This window comes from Teleopsis dalmanni, chromosome 2 (assembly GCF_002237135.1).
Source record: "Teleopsis dalmanni isolate 2A chromosome 2, ASM223713v2, whole genome shotgun sequence".
Lineage (NCBI taxonomy): Eukaryota > Metazoa > Arthropoda > Insecta > Diptera > Diopsidae > Teleopsis > Teleopsis dalmanni.
The window spans coordinates 90,463,564-90,485,362 of record NC_051847.1 but is presented as its reverse complement, the minus strand read 5'-3'; the positions used below and the strand labels follow the sequence as shown (position 1 = coordinate 90,485,362).

General features: G+C 29.6%; 4 protein-coding genes across 7 annotated transcripts in view; all 4 read right to left on the bottom strand.

The window, feature by feature from the left end:
• LOC119676881 (laccase-4-like) overlaps window positions 1-21,799 on the bottom strand; it is a 472,379-nt gene that overhangs the window by 297,707 nt on the left and 152,873 nt on the right. The window lies entirely within an intron of this gene.
• Window positions 5,502-9,569, bottom strand: LOC119676892 (chymotrypsin inhibitor-like). Of its 4 annotated transcripts, none has more exons than XM_038088158.1 (2): window positions 9,436-9,551; window positions 5,502-5,830 (listed from the first exon to the last, which is right to left on the bottom strand). In XM_038088158.1, the coding sequence occupies exons 1-2, from the start codon at window positions 9,503-9,505 to the stop codon at window positions 5,661-5,663; spliced, it is 240 nt and encodes a 79-aa protein (XP_037944086.1). In that variant the 5' UTR covers window positions 9,506-9,551; the 3' UTR covers window positions 5,502-5,660. The 4 variants fall into 4 exon arrangements, with proteins under 4 accessions (XP_037944086.1, XP_037944084.1, XP_037944088.1 ...); XM_038088156.1 differs by lacking the exon at window positions 9,436-9,551 and adding an exon at window positions 5,903-6,014; XM_038088160.1 differs by lacking the exon at window positions 5,502-5,830 and adding an exon at window positions 8,905-9,338 and having other exon boundaries at window positions 9,436-9,569.
• On the bottom strand, window positions 11,858-12,363 carry LOC119676894 (chymotrypsin inhibitor-like). The gene is made up of 2 exons (XM_038088162.1): window positions 12,253-12,363; window positions 11,858-12,189 (listed from the first exon to the last, which is right to left on the bottom strand). Exons 1-2 carry the CDS (start codon window positions 12,320-12,322, stop codon window positions 12,023-12,025), a joined length of 237 nt encoding a protein of 78 aa, XP_037944090.1. The 5' UTR covers window positions 12,323-12,363; the 3' UTR covers window positions 11,858-12,022.
• On the bottom strand, window positions 15,276-15,746 carry LOC119676889 (chymotrypsin inhibitor-like). The gene is made up of 2 exons (XM_038088154.1): window positions 15,618-15,746; window positions 15,276-15,545 (listed from the first exon to the last, which is right to left on the bottom strand). The coding sequence occupies exons 1-2, from the start codon at window positions 15,688-15,690 to the stop codon at window positions 15,379-15,381; spliced, it is 240 nt and encodes a 79-aa protein (XP_037944082.1). The 5' UTR covers window positions 15,691-15,746; the 3' UTR covers window positions 15,276-15,378.

Sequence of the window (21,799 nt, the reverse complement as noted above, 5' to 3'; positions counted from 1 at the left end):
CCCATTGAGATAACAAATGCCCTAAGCGAAAAAGGCTTTAGCGCTAAAGCAGTAATAAATATTGTTAACAAAGATAAAATCCCACAACCTATGTTCAAAGTTGAACTTCACCCGGAAGCTTCTAAGCTTAAAAAAAATGAGAGCCATCCCATCTACAACCTACAGTATTTACTTCACCGCAGAATTAGCGTTGAGGAGCCCCACAAAAGAAATGGTTCGGTGCAATGCACAAACTGCCAAGAGTATGGCCATACTAAGTCATATTGCACTCTTCGTACAGTGTGCGTAGCTTGTGGCGAGCTTCACCATAGTTCCGAATGCGATAAAAAAGCATTAAAGGATACCAACTCCAAAAAATGTAGCAACTGCAGTGGAAATCACACTGCAAACTACAGAGGCTGTCCTATTTATAAAGAACTAAAGCACAGGTTAGCTCTGCAGAAAGAAGCGTTGCGTAATTCTACAAGAAGCAACACCATTAAATTAGTTGAAGTACCTCAACCTTTAACTTCTAAGCCTGTTACACCAGGTGTTTCATATGCTAATGTCGTTAAATCTGACAAGCAACAAGCCCCTCCAGTTCAAAGTAATAGTTTGGAAATAATGATCTCCACTCACTCAGAGCTTAACTCAGTTCATGTCAATCATGCAAACTACTCTTAACGAGATAGTTAAAATGCAAAGCCAATTAATGCAAATGTTTTTATCTAAATAATGAGTACTTTAAAAACTTGTACATGGAATGCAAACGGCTTAAGCCAACTTAAACTTGAACTCACAAATTTCATGTCCCGAGAAAGTGTGGATGTAAAGCTTTGCTCAGAAACACATCTAACTAACAAAAATTTCTTTTCTATTCCTGGTTATTTATTCTATAAAACCAATCACCCAGATGACAAAGCACATGGTGGTACAGGTATTTTGATACGAAGGTGTCTAAAACACTATTTTCTAGGTACATATGCTCATAATTATATGCAAGCCACATCAATACACCTTAAGCACACAGGAAAAAATTTAACTTTATCGGCAGTTTACTGCCCTCCTCGCTTCAACATTACTGAGACCCAATTTACGGATTACTTTTTAACTCTAGGTGAAAGATTTCTTGCGGCGGGAGACCACAACGCCAAGCACACGTATTGGGGTTCACGACTCTGTAATCCAAAAGGAAAACAGCTCTGCAATTCAATTGTAAATAGAAAAAATTCACTAGACGTAATCTCTCCTGGGCAGCCAACATATTGGCCTGCTGATAACAATAAAATACCAGACCTAATAGACTTCGCCGTATCCAAAGGCATAAGCAAAAATTTTATCTCAACATACACTAGCTGCGATTTGTCTTCTGACCATTCTCCAGTTACATTTTGCTTACGTGATGGTCCTCAGTTACGAGACTGTTCCTATAGCCTTACAAGTCCTAAAACAAACTGGCTCAAATATAAAAAGTATATTAACTCACACATACACACAAATTACAAGATAAAGTGTAAGTCTCATATTGAGGACGCAACCTCGGTTTTAAACTCAATTCTGATTTCAGCAGCAGAAAACTCCACCCCTAAAGGCAATAAAATTTACAGATTCAATAGAGTTCTTACAAATAGTGACATAGAGAATTTAGTTTTACAAAAACGTAGATTAAGGCGTGAATGGCAAAAATCTAGGTCCCCTTTAGCGCAAAACTTATTTAAGGAAGCCCAAAGAAGACTTAGATCTGCATTAAGCAAGGAAGACAAAGTCAGACAATATAATTATATTCAAAACCTATGTCCAAATGGCAAAAACCATTCATCTTTGTGGAATGCTAGCAAAGGTATAAATCCTCCCATAGACTCCAATTCTCCAATATGAAACTCTCTTGGAAACTGGGCGCGAAGTGATGAAGAAAAATCTAACGTTTTTGCTGATTACCTAAAAGAGGTGTTCCAACCAAATCCTGCAGCAGGACAATATGACTTTCCCACTCAAGATCCACCAGCACCATCTATTGACATGAATATCACGGCCAATGATCTTGTTCAAATAATCACAAATAAGTTAGATTGCAAAAAAGCACCGGGATATGATAATATCTCACCCATCATGATAAAAAACTTACCCCTTTTGGCCATAAATTTTATCACAAGACTTTTTAATGCCATAATTAAATTTGGCTTTTATCCAACAGAGTGGAAAACATCCATGATTATTATAATTCATAAATCAGGTAAAGACCCCACGCTTGCCTGTTCATACAGGCCAATAAGCTTACTGCCATGCCTTTCTAAAACCATGCTAAAACCGTTCCTTGACGTTCAAAACTTAATACCGTCCCACCAGTTTGGTTTTAGGGAAAAACATGGAACTATTGAGCAAGTGAATCGTATAACGAATGAAATAAGACACGCATTTGAGCTCAGAGAATATTGTTCAGCGGTATTCCTTGATGTTAAACAAGCATTTGATAAAGTATGGCATAATGGACTCATATATAAGATACGCTATTCATTACCTGCAAATGTCCACTCAGTTCTAGAATCGTATCTGCATAATAGAAGCTTTAAAGTGAAATGCAAATCATATACTTCTAATAATTTCCCAATAGAAGCTGGCGTTCCACAAGGAAGTGTTCTTGGCCCTATATTGTATGTACTTTACACATCTGATATCCCGATAAGTAGTTCAGTTATCACTACAACGTTTGCCGATGATACGGTAATTTTATGCCGAAACAGAAACGCTGTGCTAGGTTCAAACCAACTTCAATCTCACTTATATCGGGTGGAGAAATGGTTGTCAAAATGGCGAATTAAAATTAACGAAGTAAAATGTAGACACGTCATTTTTATCTTAAATCGGAGTACATCTCCAACAATTTTACTAAACAACATTCCCATACCACAAGCAGATAATATAACGTACTTAGGTATCCACCTAGACAGACGACTAACTTGGCGCAAACATATTAAAGCCAAAAAAATTCAGATGAAGCTCCAAGCCTCTAAGTTGCATTGGCTCATTAATAGCAGATCTTCCCTGTGCCTAGAGTATAAAGTACTCTTGTATAACAGCATCATAAAACCAATATGGACTTATGGTATCCAGCTATTTGGCAATGCTAGTGCTTCAAAGATTGAAATTATACAAAGAGCTCAGTCAAAAATACTAAGAATTATCACTGGTGCCCCATGGTATATTATTAATGAAAGTATATACCGAGATCTACAAATTCCCCTAGTTAAAGCTGAATTTGATAATATAAAAAAAAATACAATAAAAGGCTGACAGAGCATGTTAATCCTTTAGCAAGAAATCTCGCACTTCTGTCCATTACTTCCCGCCTAAAAAGAGCTGACCGTCCAGCCGTTAATTAATATTCAACAGCTTGAAGTAAAAACCGCACCTTTCTTTTTAGTAATCTGTTAAAGTTGAACCACTTTCTTAAGAAACCACCCAACATTCACTCCAATGAAATTTAACCCATTAATCTAAGTGAGGTTCGTGATATAAGGTTGACTTATTTTATTTTATTTTATAAAATCTATAGTTAAAATAAAAATTTGTAACATTATGTGATTAGTTATAAGATTTTACAACTTATTGTTAGTCTTATTTTAAGAGAAGATGCAATAAATAAATGTATGTTTTAAAAAAAAAAAAAAAAAAAAGATTTTAAGAATTACCTCAAAAAATTTTAGTACAATAAAATGGCACATGGAGGACATGATGTTGGATATTACACGTAATGGCAAGGTATTATAAAATAAATAAATAACGTGGTTATGGATGGATATATTCTATATAACAATTTTTACACAATTTACATTGGATCGTAGAAATATTGTATTGCATTTATTCTCTACTGAATATGTCCATCGATTTCATGTTTGTACCTATTCAAAAGCGTTACATTGTATCACAAAAAAATTATATATTGTGATAGTTGTGAGACGTGTTGCCATCTTTTTTAAAGTTGACTCTCGTTATAGTGGGAATTTTTAGAATGACGAGCATTTCTTGAAAATACTTTTCTTATTAGTTGTTTTTTTTAGTGTAATATGCTCATATTTTCCATATTTCGAACGTATTTTGGAACAATACAATATGAGGCTAACACTGATTTCGCTACCATACTCCCTCATCAACCATTATTTCTTGTATGCGATTCCTTAGAACACATTAATGCATTGCTCAATTTTTTTTTGTTTGTGTATTCACGTATATATACAGTGTATATATATACATATACACTGTATCTTAAGTTTTAAAGGTGGTTTTATATTGTTATTTGATGATTTAGCTGAGCTAAATCAGATTTTTCATTAACAATGCGAATAATGTTTATTAAAACAGTTATTCGGTACCTGTGATTTACTAAATTAATTTGAAATTCAGTTAACATGATCCCAAAGAAAAAATCAATTTATACTCTAAAATTATTTTAGATGACCTCTTTACATAGACATTTCGGGAGACTGAAACAGTGATATATGCCATTTTGCACCATCTTGCTGAAATCACATAATATACAATTCTACATGACTGAAAATTTCATGACGTAAAACCATTAAAATACTAAAACCATTATACTAATCACTCCAATCTTACAACTTACACTACTTATTTTGTTACACATTATGTCTTATATTCATAGCATATAGAAAAATATAAATAACTCCATTATCAAATGCATTCTTGAATACGATACAAAACTAGCACAACAGTTAATGTTAAAATACTCTGTGAAGGATTCAAGAGATTCGAAAATAACATCTATATATTATATTAAAATTAATATTTGAGTATTGTTCACAACTTCCTACGTGGACATTAATGTTTATAGTATAATATTAATAACAGAAAAAGTGCACGTGTAGCACTTCATTGGTACATTCTAGTGCAATTATATATAGTTTTATAAACATATGATTTTTGCGAATAATTCTCAAAAATCAAGCATTTTTCTACATTAATTGTCGTTCGATCACGCTATTTACAGCTTTTCTCATCAAAAATATAAATCGTTACTTGGATTGATTGTTTTAGAGATATAAGTAGTTACTCATTGGATATTACATATTGATTGGACAAAGTTCTCTTTGTACGTCGTAAAATATTTTTTTGTGCTTTGATAAACCAGAAGATAAGCAAAAAGATTATAACTAAAAGTTTTTGGTGACCATATTTGAAATAATTCGCTTAATTTTTTAATATATAAATAAATTTATTAAGTTTGAGATATGAATAACCTCATTCAGTTGCATTTTTTAGGTTCTAAATAAAATTAAAATTTATGTTCAGTATCGTTTAATAAAAACCCATAGTTAAAGATATATATGATATATTACATATTTGAGTGTACATCTTTTAGACGACGTTGGTTTTCAATAAGAATGTGCTGCATAATATATTATATAAATTGACTAGCTATTTAAGCAAACGTAAGAGACAATATTGCTTCAAGAATCCAGAAACTTCAGATATATGTATTCTTGAAATAAATATTTACGGTAAAGTATGTGGTAGCAGTTAAATTTTATTAATAAAAACGATATTTTATTACAATAATTACTTCTATTTTACAAGTTCAGGATATCTGTTTATTTTCACTTCCATAATTTTTATATATATTTTATTATTATTCATTTTTCTTGAAGCTTTCTCAAAAATAAAACTTAACAAAGTGATCGCTCAATGCACATCCCTGTGCTGTTACGTACGTAGCCACTTTTACAGACGCATCCAGTGAAACACATCGCAATACACATTCTGTTTGGCTTACTGTTGCAAGTTTCTGGACAAGCCGATCCACAAGATGTGTATACTTCATTTGAACCACATTCTTCTAAAATATAACATATATGTTAATATATAATAAAAGTATCTTTATATTTTTTTTAAAGAAAGTTCCACATACCATTTTGTGCATTAACTGCCAAAAAGGCACCAAGCAAAAGGATCACAAAAGAAAATTTTCCGTACAACATTTTTAAAATATAACTTATGAGACTTCACTCTACAAAATTCAACAGAAATATGGATTTTTATACAAAATGAGTCTCATTTAAAAATACAAAACCCAACACTCTCTGGTATAAAAACAAACACAGATGCCTTTTCAAAAAATAAATAACATGTAGCAAAAAAAATATTTATTATTAAACCTGATGATTGGAATAAACAAAAGACTTATTTAATCTAAATGCAATGAACTGTTTATGGGATAAATGGGAAAAGTACCTTTATTAAGTTATATGCTATATTATGAATAAATCAACTTTTATTTAAAAAAAATCAAAAATAATATATAAATAAATGTATAAGAACTGACACCGATGGTTATATTTAAGTGGATTTGAGAGCTGAAAAATTGTATGCCTTTTCGGAGAAACGAGTTCTACAAAATACACAGTTTCTATCAACATAATTTAGTCATTAAACTCCTTTGGATGAAGAGGATAGTAAGAAAAGAAAAAGAGTCGAAAATTCTTTTTCTATTAAATATATAAAATAATAGTCATATTTGAGAACATGCTCTTAACATGTCTCTTGGTTTTACATATTGAAGTAAACCGATTATCACTAGTGACAGTATTTCAAATAGATGGATTAAACATATTTCTGGTATATAAGCGCTTTAAGCGAATGGGGAAATATCTTTTAGAACCACAGAACTGTGTCACATAAATGCTGACTATGGACAGGTTAAAATTGGTAATTAGTTTATAAGTAGTGATTTTTAGTTTTCATTTATTTGGTTCAAATGTTTCATGGATATCAAATTTCAAAATACTTATACCAATCGAATACTCAAACTCAATACGTGAGGGGATAAATCGATTCGATGAAATGCTCATCATAATCTAAGGCAACCGTTTAAATAATGAGTATGTACCAAGTTCTTCCCTCGTAAGAGTATAGGTATAGGTTGGAGTGGCGGCCTTGTATCCCAAAAAGCCCACTTAAGCACAAATAAAGGCCCGTTGTGGTACCACAGGAGTTACGTTATTTGTATATAGATTTTAATCAGTATACATTTAACGCCGAAAGAAAGGTAACGACTCCCCCATTATGCAAAGGAAAACCAACCTGACAGTTCTATGAACTTGGCTAGGTCCCTAACATTACAGGATGACAACTCAGTCAGGTCATATGTACCCTCGTAAGAGTACATATCTTATATTCATTTTACCAATACAAGCGGATTTAAACACATTTAATAAAGTTATAATGTTAATTTAGTTTATTTTTAATTAAAATTCTAATAATTAAATAAATGTACCACGGTTTGGATGCAGATATGGACGTTATAGTTTTAAGTGCTGATGGTGTAGCATACTCTACTTAAGCATTGTCTTTTTGATATCACAAAATATTCGCTCATTCATTCTGGTATCTCAAAGACAAGTCTAGGCATAAAGGAGATGCTTATTTTTCCTCCTTAAGAAAAAATATTCTATTATTGCAAAAAAACTTTCACGTTTCTGAAGATAATTTTATAAATGCTTCATGTAAATAATTGATATTCATAGTGAGATTGTTTTATCTGTCTTTTTAATTTTGTAATCAAAGTCCAAATTTTGGATATATTACATATGAGAACTGAAATTGAAGTTGAAAAATAATTTAGTTTTTATTGTTTGCAGAAAGGACCAAATAACATATTTTATTAGTTTAATACCAAACCAAATACACAATATTTTAAGAAAAGTTGGGGGTAATGGGAGTAAGCGGCAGATCGTCATCAATGATCATAATTATCGATAAATCAGCGTTTAAATAGAATACTTAACTTTTAACTAAGGACAGGAAAGTTTTCATAAATAAAATTACAATTTTGAGGTCAATAGTGAAGAAGAAGCAATTCGATATAAAAAGTTTTAAAACAGTGATGAATTGCAAGAACAAAATTTTTAATTTTTAATTAGATAAACTCATACAGAAATTTAGAGTGTTGTCAAATATTCCTCATCATTGGACTTTGGAAATTTTCGTGGTATTTATATAAATCCGATGTAATTGTTAGACTAAAAGTACCAGGTCTTGAACTTTGATCCTTTTAATTTAAGGAAATAACCTGCGCGTAACAACTAAACGAGCTCTTCAAATTTTTAGTTTTCAGACACTTTACTCTAATTTTTCAGGAGTAAACAACCAGAGCAATTCTAAAGTTTCTTTTATTGGACTATTTTATTTTTATTTAAAATTTTTTTAGTTTTTAAAAACATACTTATTAAAATTTTTATGTCCTACAACAAAAAATGCGGACAATTATATTAATAGATGCTTCCAAATACTAATGATCGATTTATGGCAATATCCGAAAACATTTTTTATATGTGCAGAAATATTCGTTTGCTTGAAAAATTAAAATTTTAGATTTTAAATATTTTTATTAAAAGAATATTTAAACAATATTTTATGAAGCTTATTTACTAGAGGAGTTTACTTATACTTGCAAATGGAAGGCCTCGCACTTTTAAATAATGGGTAAAGGCATAAACAGATATATAAATAATATAGAAAAAAATATTACCTCAATTTACATTTGTAGTAAGAAAACGTTGGTCGTATATGGAGTAAGTAATTAAAAGCAAGGATTTCAGGATAATAATTATCATAAATATTATGAATATAAAATATGATAAGATTACAATTTTCAAATCCAATTTAAGGTTTTATATATTATTTAAATGAGCTGCAATACTCAATCTGCGTACCCTGATACTACTAATTGTATTCTAATATCGTTATGATCTCAAGTGATCTTTTACCATTTTATATTTATTATAATATATTCATAGTATTTAAGTTTAACAAAACATCCCAATATCACTAAAATTCATACGATATATAAAAAATTAAAAAGGAATATATTAAAAAAATTTTTTATTATATTTTCGTATAGACTTTAAGCAGCATATATTAATAGATAAAAATGATTAAAGTAATGCCAAAGTGATGTTATCGTTCAATATAAATTGAAATATATAAAATATTTGTACATAATATTATCTTTTATTTAAACATATATACATAAATGTGTCTATGCTGTTAAGGTTTTATTTCTTTGCATCTACACTGGCTTCACTTTCACTTTTTCAATAACATATACAAATTTATGCATTCGAACATAAAAAATCCTGCTAATGTAGTTGACCGGTTGGTATCCAACTGATATGATACCTAGCAACTCGATTTTGGTATGCACTTTCCATCGTTTCCTTTTACAAAACCGTCTCTACAAACACATCCGATGACACACTGCTTTGTACAAATACGATTTGGTTTACTGTTGCAAGTTTCTGGACATGCTGATCCACAAGATGTGTACACTTCATTTGGACCACATTCTTCTGAAATATAACATATGTGTTAATAAATAATAAAAGTATCTTCAATACTTTATCTTTAAGTATCCTTCAGTTCTTTTTAAGAAGTTTCACATACCATTTTGTGCATTAACTACCAAAAAGGTAGCAAGCAAAAGGATTACTATAGAATATTTTCCGAAGAGCATTCTTAAAAGGAAAGAGAACTTATGAGACCTGACTTTAGAAAATTAAACTTGAATATTCATTTTTATACAAAATAAGTTCCATTTAAAAATGCAACGGCCAACGCTCTCTGGTATAAAAACAAATACAGATGATTTTATTAAGAATCAATATTATATAGTCAACTAAAAATATATATTAAGCACGATGAATGGGATAAACGAAAGATTTTTCTTTTATTTAAATGCAATGAACTTTAAAAGATGGAAAAAATGAATTTATTAAATAATATATATAAATGTAAGCTTTTATTAAACAATATTTAATTAAAAAATTTAAGTGAATGTAAATAAAATAAATGTGTAGAAATTTACAACGATTACTTTACTCAATTATTTTCAGTTAAGTACAAGTTCAATATTTTTTCGACAAGGTCAATTCCACAAAATACACTGTTTCTATAAAAATAAACATAATTGAGGCACTAAACTCCCATGGATAAAGAGACGCATTATCTTAAGTTAAAGGCCCTCAAATAGAAGGATTACACACATTTTTTTAAACAAGCGCTTTAAGTTCTGGTTAGATACATGATTATATATTTGTTACTTTAAGCAAGTGTGGAAATACCTTTAAGAAATGATTCTTATTTCAAACTACAGAATTTTATTATCTAAATATCAACTATTGACAAGGTAAAACTAAAAATTACTTGAGAATACTTTATACTTTAGTTCTCATTCGTTGGCTTAAGATTTTCACGGATATCAAATTTCTAAATACTTCTACCAATCCAAAGTTGTTTAAATATTCCACAAAGCCCTAAGCTTTTTTAATTTTAGGGGTTTGTTTTTATAAATAGTGTAATTTTCTATAATTTTTTCAATAAAGGAATAGCCTAGATTGAAATATTGAATCTAAACATCCATTGATTACAACAATATTTACGCAGCGTCTGTTGAAGAACTCTTGAAGAAATGAAGAGTAAATAAAAAAATAAGCATAAGTAATGAATGATAGTAGTTGAAATGCAAGTTCCGTACTTCCGATATCAACCATGGCTGCAGTGTTTAATTTTAAAGCTCTCAGTCCAATCGTCTTGTCTTGAAGCTGGTGGATAATACGCTGTTTGATTGCACTGGAATCACTCAAATGTGATGCTTCAAACAAGCCCCAATTTCTATTGCAATTTCTAATTGAAAACTTGCTTCCTAGCACTCCAGAACGAAATAAGTATCAACAAACTGTATAGACCCAACGTCAAATGAAATCTTGGAAACCGTTCTCATAAGCGAAAACAAAAAGTGGAAGAAACTTGCCAAAAACTTCTTTTGGAACACAATAAAATGGATGTGCATTGCAATTTCCGTACATATCTTGAGACTGTACTATGAAATCAATTAATGCTTGGTTTAAGTACTCAAAAACCCAAAGCAATATTATATTATTATAATATTAACAAAAATTTAGTAAGTAGTTAATTTTGCAGTTGTAATAATAAAACGTTGGTCATATGTGGATTAAGTAAGACCTTATCTTTCAGTATCATATAATCATAATACATATAATATTTTAAAAAAATAATATGAATGTAGTATGTTGATCCTTTTTTCGAGTCAGCGCAACTGTGCACTTTTACTCTTTGATAGCTGGGGGTACTGCAGGGTCCCACCCATCTCATCGACTAATTTATGTATTGCCTATAAGCTTCATGATTATTCAGTGATTGATCTAAGATCAGCGTACCTCCCCGTGCGGAGAGTGATTACTCTAAGATTAGATAGTGGTAAGTAAGATAGCCTGTCAATTTTCGCATATAACTTCAGGGCTCTGTCCCTTATGTATTTTTTGATCGGGTCTAATTTAAGGTCTCTTAGCATGTCGTTTGTTCGGATGTAGTATGTAGTAATTGTATTCTGATATAATTAAAAACTCAATTTATCATTTGATATTTTATCTCTACTAAATTCTATTTATAGAGATTCAGTTTGACAAAACATCCCACCATAAATTAAGTTATTGTTTTCTTTAATAAGTGGAAACAGTAATTAGGTTAATTAAAAAGTTTCGATCAAAATATATCAAAATGTATCAAATTATCAATCGCTTTTGGATTATATGCACCAAATGTTAATAAATAAAATGTTAATAAATTAAAATAATAAAAAATAGTTTGTTGATGTAGTTTTTATTTTATTTAGTTCAAAAAAATATAGGCGGCAAATGTTAATAGATAATAGATTTTGTAAATATGATTAATAAAATTCCAGTGATGTGATTTTTAAATACAAATTAAAACATTTCCAATATTTGTATATAATATTATTTTTTATGTATACTATTTAAAAGTATGTTAATATTTTAAAAAGATATTAAAAAGATATTTCCGCAGATGCATGTTTTTTTTAACTGTATATACACTGGCTTAACTTCTGGCAAGATTTTTGCACATACTTAATTTTTATTTAACATATATAAATTATTACATTCAAGCACAAAAAAGTCCAGCTAATGTAGATGACCAGTTGGTATTTAGACACCTAACAACTCGATTTTGGTATGCACTTTTCATCGTTTCCCTTTACAAACCCATCTTTGCAAAAACATCCGACGATACACTGCTTTGTACAATCACGATGTGATTCACTGTTGCACGTCTCCGGACAAACGGATCCACATCTAGAAAATTCTTCATTTTCACCACATTCTGAAGCATAGAATAATTATTTTAATAAATTTACTATATCTTTTCTAGTTAAGTTTGAAGTACTTTCGCTTTGTGCACTGACAACCAAGATACTAGCAAGTAGGACGACTACTATTGAGAACTTCGGAAACATTTTTGAAATGCAATGAAAACTGATAGATCTTCACTTTATGAAACTCAATATGACTATGAAACTGAACTTAAAATGACGGTTATTTAAAGTTTCTATAGCCAACCCAATGTATCCATATAAACAAATAAAGATTAATCACGAAAATACAAATAATAAAAATGGCACGAATTTAATTTGAAAAATATTTTTTTTTTATTTTGCGTCACAAATGTATAGATGTGAAAAATCACATATCTAAAGTACAAATATAAATGGAATTAATTTCAAGCTTTGGTTTTTCTAAAATGTGCTTTTATTATGACTTTAAAGCCACGAATTGACAATTTTGATAAGTAAAAATAGTGCTGACTCTATTTTCAATAATTTTTTAAAATAATTACAGCCATAAAATATTTTTAAAAAATAATGAAACTTTAAATCTAAATATACATATATAAATATATAAATATAGTGATACTACATATATGTGAAGTGTAGTTAAATTGTTATAAAACCTAATATCTATCAAATAAAAACTCCGACTTAGAAATGATCACCGCACCGGTCAATTTATTAATTTACTGACTCATATTCAAGTGTTTAAAGTCATCATTTTTATAATATATATTCATGTAAGGTGACATTATAATTTTCTCATTAGTTTCTCTATAATATATGTATTATATTTTTTGTATTAATAATTGTTGTTCTGAAGATTATTTCAAATCTCTGGAACGACAAATTAATATCATCCTCAAGTTTTCAACTTTTAACACAAGCAAAAAAGAACAGTGGGTCTTTAAATTTTGGTAAATAATCTTCATCCAATAATATCGTGAAGCAAGCGCTTTAGTAGAGTCCCCAAGGTGGCAGACACTCAGGGACTTCAGCTATGACCTGAAGACGAACAATCGAAAGAGAGTTTCGTACAACTAATTATTCTTGGAATGATATTACCAGATATATTTAAAATAAAAGTAGACTTAAATTGATTGGCTCTATGTTCCACTTGGGAGAAAAGAAATACATCATCTTCATTAGTAATAAGTCAAATATTATTAACTGAGAACCACGAAGAGGTAATAGAAAACATCACAAATAGCTAAAAGTGTAAAAAAAAAAAAAAATTTCAAGCATTATGGAAATTTTATGAAATAGATTATATTTCAAGAATTGAAACAAACCAAGAGTAGCATTCTTGAAATTCGAGATGTACTAAAAATGTGGTACTGGAAAAAAATATTATAAATTTCGTGTCCGTCTATGCACACCACAGAAAATTTACAATAGAAAATTACTAACCAGTTTCCATTTATTATATGGGGAAAAATTATTTAGGCTTAGCAATAGGACCAGATTAGCGTAATTAACTTAACTTACCTAAAATATTTTTGGGTAAGTAAACCTTTGTTGTTCATTTACTAAAAAGTAATTAAAAAAAGTCAAATACAAAAAATATCAAAAAACATGAAAGATAGTGAACTATTTTCTCTCAATGGATTATACCACTCCATTGGGCTCCACTGAAAAACATATATGTCACAAACTTATATGATACATGTCAAAATTTCATATAATTATTAATTAGTTTATTGATTACATATTGAAGATATCAGTGGGTGGTATATATATATTTGTAGAAAGAAATTTAAACAGAAGTTGATTTCAATAGCTGCTAAGCTGAATAGCTGCTAAGATTGCTAACAAAACCAGTAAAACTAGAAACCACATGTAACGAGTTGATAAAAACTATTTTTAAATTGAAAATGCCTTTCCCATGTCTAAATATACCACCGAAGAAAACTGTTTTGAGTCAATATCGCTTGTAATTTTATTTACTACTCTGTGAACTTATTGTATAGTGGAATATTGTTTCCGAAAGCCAAATTGATGATCAGGAATAAGTTTTTCTTTGTGGAGAATCGGTTCTAGTCTTGACAAAAGTATTTTTTCAAACAATTTTGACTTAACTGGTAATAGACTAATTGGTCTGTATTATTTTGTAAGAGTTATATCTTTATTTGGTTTGGGTGTAGTTATTACTTCTGATGCTTTCCATACTTTCGGAAGATACTTAAGATGAAGAGCGCAATTAAACACGTTTCTTAGGTATACAAGTGCTTGTTGGGGCAACTCAGTTAGAATTTTTCCGGTAATACCATCATATCCCGGTGATTCTTTTAATTTGATTTTATTTTTTACAGTATTCTTAATCTCTGTTATAGAGACGTTCTTTATTGTGATATTTCGAGCAGAGCTAATCTGTGATACGTTGCCTTTTTGCTGTTTTGGGTTGCTAAATGCGGTTTTGAAATAGGCGGCAAAAAGTTCAGCCCAAGTCCCATTTGCTTTCCAAAAATGCAAAAACCTTTTTTTTCTAATACCAAAAATATCAATATCTAAATACAATACATTATATATATTGTACACGATTCGAATGTATTCGTATAAGTAAAATTGCAGAAAGCATTCAAGCATTTTACCTTTTATTTTTAATAAACCTTCAGTAAAAATTGCGAAATTCTAATATACATAAAGACATAAGACTCTTTCAAATCAGATTTTAAAAATAAAAAAATACAAAATGCTGTATTTTGACAGTTGTGTTCTTTGATTAAATTTAAAATATCAGCCTCTAATATTTAATTACTTAAAAGAAAAACAAATTCACTGAGAAGAAAAATATTTAAGTCTACTTCTAAAAGAAATAAATATGAACATATATGAAGAAGTCCCCAATTTCATTGAATATAAGACAAAAAAGCTCACTAACATATATAAAAAGATTTCTAATAACACTGACTGCTCAAGTTAAGTTAATCTAACAGTTGTAGTCTATATATCATCAAGACACTACATAAGAGAGACTTAAAGTGGTAACGATATTGACTACACAAATCTATCCAACAGTATTACAATAGTACAATATTAATTATTTATAGTATCCACGAATCACTTTGAAAAAATTTTATAAACTGTTTATATTATATTTTAACTGATGTACTTTAACAAATAATATAGTGTTATCATAATAATTATATCATTCACATTTTCACAAGTACTGTAAGCATTGCTGCTCAACAACGCGAACGTGGAATACATTTCCCATTTCTGCCCCGAACAAAACCACTTCTGCATTCACATCCTATGATGCACTGCTGAGTACAAACACGATTTGGTGGACTAGTACATGTCTCCGGACAAGCAGTACCGCAGGTTGTGTATTTCTCATTTTGTCCGCAATCTACAAAATAAAAAAAATCAAATTTATATAATTCAGTTCTGTAAGTCACATATTTTTCCAAATACTATATACTTCTATTCTGGGCACTGACCACCAGAAGACTGGCAAGTAAAACAATAGCAATTGTGAACCTTCCGTGCAACATCTTCCAAACAAACTGTTTATCTTTACTTAAGGAAACTTAGTTAGAATCTGAAAGTGATTCCGCTTTCTGTGTTATTTATAGTCTTAGCTAAGCATAGCATTTAGGCAAATAGAGATTAATTACACAAAAAAATCTTTAGAGGGGAATATCTGCGGTTGATTTTAATTGTACAGATAACCTTTTATACTATAAATATGTGAAAAATAATACATTTATTGCACAATTTGTACATACAAGAGCAGTTCACTTATAATAGATATTTCTGCTATAACTGGGGATTTTCTTAAATTGTTTTTAAATACAAAAAACTTACTCATATTTTGGTTTGCGGCCGATAGATGTTTTCTAAACAATTTATTTTTAACAGATTGAATTTTATTCAGTAATAAAAGCTCGAGAAATTCGCTACATGGGCTTATCTATATGTAAATATTATTCTACTTTTCATTATTTAATCCTTTTATTCCTAGATGGAACAGAGGGCCGTACTTTTCATAGTTTATAATAAAAAATTTTATTCTAGCATTTAAAAAGATATCTTCTCTAGTGAAACTAATTATTTTCACTTTCAATTTTTCTTTCGTTACTTGTTGGTAACTTTTTTGTAATTTGTATGTTACTTGTAAGTAACTTGTATGTAACTTGTAAGTGACTTGTATGTAACTTGTAAGTAACTTGTATGTTACTTGTAAGTAACTTGTATGTAACTTGTAGGTGACTTGTATGTTACTTGTTAGTGACTTGTATGTTACTTGTAAGTAGCTTGTATGCAACTTGTAAGTAACTTGTATGTAACTCAATCAGACGCTTGTAGGTAATTTAAATATAACTTTTATACTCTAAATATATGTTAAGAAGTATGTATGTTAATTCTATATTGTAAATAGTTTGTAAATTTATGCGTTATAGGCGATAAGCAAGAGAGTCTATTTTAATTTTGTGCCTGACTATTCTAATTGATGGCTAGGAACCAATTATAGTACTTCACTTCTCATCTAGTGACATACAAACTCATAGAAGAGTGTTATAAATCGCCATTGAATAATATTATTAAATTCAGGTTGTATAGTTTCGGGAAACTTGAAAGAAAGTTGATGAAAAGCTGTTGCCTGGACTGCTGCCAGTTCACCTTACTCATACAGCAAAACAACTCGAAACATAGAAGTCTACACGGTGACAATTGGGCATGGCTGTTATAGATCTATTGTATAACTATAATGCATAATAATGTATATCATCTTATATGTATTGGCTGCAATCTAAAATGCTCAAGATATTGTGTGCAACTGAGTAAAAATAATTTAAGAATCGGTATAGTAACTCTGCTAGGGCACTGTATGTTGAATTATCGTCATACGAAGATAGAAAATTGTTCTAATTGAATTTGAGAGTTTTATAGAGAAAAACGTGTAGCCACAAGATATTTTGAAGGTATGTGCCCAACACTGATGCATAAACTATGAAGTAGAAGCTGAGCATCTTACATCAGATGAAAATATAAAGCTCATAAAATAAAGTTTATTACTTCATTTTATCGAAGAAATTGGACTGAAGATTTGAAAGTTCGGTTCTATATTGATATATTGATCTGTTGTGTACTTCATATAAAATATAATTCAACTAAAATTATAAATTAATTTGATTTAAAAATAACCGTATACTGTGCATGCCGTATGTAAAGTACTAAACACTTAATGTTTTACGTAAGCGGAATAATTTAATAAATGTATATAAATATATTAATTTATAAAAAAAATTTTTTCTTCTTAAATGTGATTAAGCATAATATGTATTTACACTTTTAGTAGAGTTGTAAACAATTTTAAATTTTATTTTTTAATTTGTTTTCATTACAAAAGCGACTGAATATGATTAAAACGAAGTTGATAATTAAATGCTATGAAAATAAATTTTCATAAATCATGCATAAAAATAAATAAGCTCCTATTGTTTTAAAAATGCGTTTAGATTTAAATATATCTGAATGCAAAATATATATATGCATATAAATGCAACAAATAAAATTACTGATTAAAAGTAATCACGAGCCAAACAATAAGATGCGTATATGCTACCTATTATACTTCATAAAGCATTATTTCAATATAGCCGTTCGCTTTGACGTCTCACTTAAGACATGCGAGTAATCTGAACAGTACTGAATGTGTTTTAACTTTACTCATCACATTACCGAAAATATTTTTGAAACCCATACATTAATGTATGATCATATGCATATATATTCATTTTTATGTTCTGTTACTGTCCGCCACTTCCCATTTGGTTTTTATCCTCTTTAGAGTGTCCATTACCATAATTTCTTATCGATAACTTTAAAATTAAGCAAGTCCAAAATAGAAGTATGTATTTCTATTCTACTCCATGGAACAGCAAGCATACCTCTATTATAGCAATGGCATCACGTAAAAAGTCGTAGCTTTTTAAAGATATCTAACAGGTATCTAACATCTTCTTAAATTTGGTGCTATCAATTTATTTTATTGTAAGAAGACCAGCTTAGTAAACATTTCCTCACTAAAACTGCCATATAAAAATCATTTATAAAAGATATACCGCACTCAGTGCATGAAAGTCCATTCTACGATGGAACTCTATAAAAATCTTCAGTTTCTTTTGAGGAAGTGAAGAACTTTTGAAAGACGAGAGGACCTGATGTTTAAGCTACTCACCAAGTATGACTCGAGAATTTCAAGTGTAAGAATAAAAACTTTTCTATAAAGTCATAAAAATAGCTATAGTCTTCCCACTGATTTTAATAAAAACTAATTTGGTGTAGTGCTAGGAGATAACTACAAATCGTTAACATTGCTAATACACTTCTAATTTATTTTCTAAGTAAACATATGTTCAAAAAAATCCAATTATGAATTGACATAACACGTACATTGAGACACTTAATTTTCTATAAATATTTATGTCAGCAATTAAAATTGTTTAGGTGCAAATGTCACATATCACGATTTAATCAATGAAATATTTAACGTATATTTATTTAAATAAATTGCAACCAATGACCACAAAAAACTATTAATTAATTTTATTACAAGCAATTCATTGAGAATATATGTATGCAATGACTTTGAGCAATGTTGGACAGTTTCGCACTTTTGTAAGTTATTGTGTATGACATGTTCATATAAAAAACTTCTACCAATTAGGTATACCAAATATTCAATACATAAATAATCAATAAATTATATATCATTTGTAACATATACCAATGATTATAATGGGCTGCTCATGTAATAAGAATGGGGTCGGAGAGAAAGCCGAACAGCATATTTAACGCAAAGCCGATGACAACCAGACACAGAAGTAGGCCAAGAATAAGATGGGATGGGGATCTTCCTAAAAAACCTGTTTCTTCTGGACGTCAAAGCCTGGCATTCAGAAAGAATAGATTTTATGGTTTATTTTTGCTGTTCATGCGGTCTCTTTTGATGATGATTTCTTTTGATCTAGTTTTGCTATAGGTCGGCCATGTTAACCAAGAAGTTGCACATGGCTGAAGTGCCTTTCAAATGTCATTGGCAGAGTAGAGGCAAGTAGGTCTCTTAATAGTCTCTAGAGTAATGTAAACCGGTACCACCAGGGATGCAACCAGAAAAGCACCAAAGCGAGATATTGTAATTTGCTTAAAATTTTTTTCTTTTCCATTCTTTTCTTGAAGGGATTATTATCTGAAAATTTACTTCAGAGTCTAGACACTGATAATTCGAAGCCATCCTATATAGATAGTTGGGAATTGTACATAGAATCTTATTTTGTCCATATGTTCGTTTCGACCAGACGCTTATCGATTTCAGCCTAACAGCGCTGTTACAAACAATATTTGTGTTGTGAAGAACGATGGATAGCAGGCGTAGCATCAGGTTAAAAGCATCCGAAACGTTCGTCCGACAAGCTTCTGTGACGCCAACGCGTATTCTCCTCTGAATTATTTCAATATTATAGCTTGGATGGATTATGGATTATTATTCAAGTTTTACTATTGTATTTATCTAGCCAGCTAACAACACACCACATACACATAATATTATTTTTAGTTCTTCAACAATTTTTATACAAATATACAATAAAAATTATTTTTATCAATATTTATATAAGCATTGGCACTTCTAGTCGAAATATAGGCCATAAACAAAAGTTCTGTTATGATGCTAACAATATCTCGAGGTATAATGTGATAGCTCTCTGCTATGATCACTCATATTAGCAAATTTAAAAATTGTTGTGTTATTGGATTGTTTTAAATGTAGGCTCTACAATTTATATGGTTAGGGTTATTAAATAATAATTAAAAAAAAATGCGCCCCAAATTGAAAAGCACTAATTTAAAACATAAAATTTATTATAAACGATTTCTAAATTAATAAACTATTAATAGATTTAGTTTTTTGTAAAAGAAATTTTTAAATTATATTAGATTACAACAATGTAGATCTAACCTAACGGAATGCAAAACCACTAAAATTATCGAAGGCAACTGTGAATATAAACTTTCATTATAATACAGAGTGATATTGATCATGACTTAACGTGTAATACTAAAATTCACAAATGGGTAATACCCCCTTGTACTGTTTATTTAACACACATATATTTAGTTAAATATTCATATTCATTATATATATAATGGGTGACTAAACTCTGTGATGTGAAATTATTGCTTTATAAGCAAACGAAAGTTTGAGAATATTTTATTGTATTTACTCATTCAACACTATATTTTCATTAGTAAACTAAAGATTTTTTTTTAGATTAGTTTCGCATTAAATTATATTAAATCATTTATATTACATTAATTACAATAACTGCGCGAATTAATTACATTAATTGCGTGAATTAATTACATTAATTGCGTGAATTAATTATATTAATAGAAACTTAATCCGACGTTTTAAAATTAAAATTTAACGAACTTTTTATGAAGCACCATACATACGATTTTTATTTTGAATTATTTTAGCATCAACTCTGGGTTGTTCTGGGAGACTATTTACTCGCTCTTATGAAGTGGATATTAAAACGCTTAAATACGTTCTCTGTGAATGCTCATATATAGACAGTACAAAATATATTGTGAGTTCAATAAAAGCCTTCTTCTTCTTAGATAGCCATTACAGACGTGAGTCGTCCTCGAGTACCCTTTGTGGAACTTAGTTATCCGTTAAAACAACTCGGTATAATAGAATATATCACTTGAGTCTCACTATATGGTATTCTCTTTTAAAATAAGAAATAATAATGCCACTACTTCTACCCTTAATACTGGTAAAATATATATTAGAGTATTGTTTTATTGAGATTTTTATATCCTGTTTTCGATATAATGACCGATTAGTTATTAATCTGTCAATTCATATCATTTTTTGATTAAATAATATTCAAAAACATAGAATTCATTTATAAATTATTTACTTAAGTAAATGTTTAGTGATATATGTTTACTACACAATACTTGTAATTTTGAATAAAGAAAACCAGAAGATAAACCATTAGCCTTCATGCTATATGGAGTATGTCCTGCCCAGCTCTGTTTATCTACTTATGACATGATTGGACAGTATGGGTATATACTTGTATGTCCAAAATGAAAACAACTAAAATTTATCTGTCTATGGCTTCTGCAACAAATCCATTAGTAACGAATTATTCTTCTATGTTTAAATAAGCTATGACTTCTATTATTAACTAATCTCTAACAGCAATGGTAATAGCAATTGTACTGGTAATAGCATTTGTATTGGCAGTGTAGTAGTACAACCTGCTAAGTATGTTACATTAATGATTTACAGTTTTTTTCTTTAAAAATTGTCTCTTAATGAAAATTTACCACATATTCATATTAACCATAGGACAATCAATCACAGCAAGAAAAGTTGGTATGCAAGGTTATTACGCGATCGCAATAAACTTTCTGGCATAAGAACAATAAACAGAACCTATATCTTAAAATGGTCTAGAAATTGCTTAAAAACGTTGAAAAAATCTACCAGATGTTGAAGGTAGATATCCATTTGCACAACCAGTGAAGTTCGTTATAACAATTAGCTTAGCACTATCTAATCTTAGAGTAATCACTTAC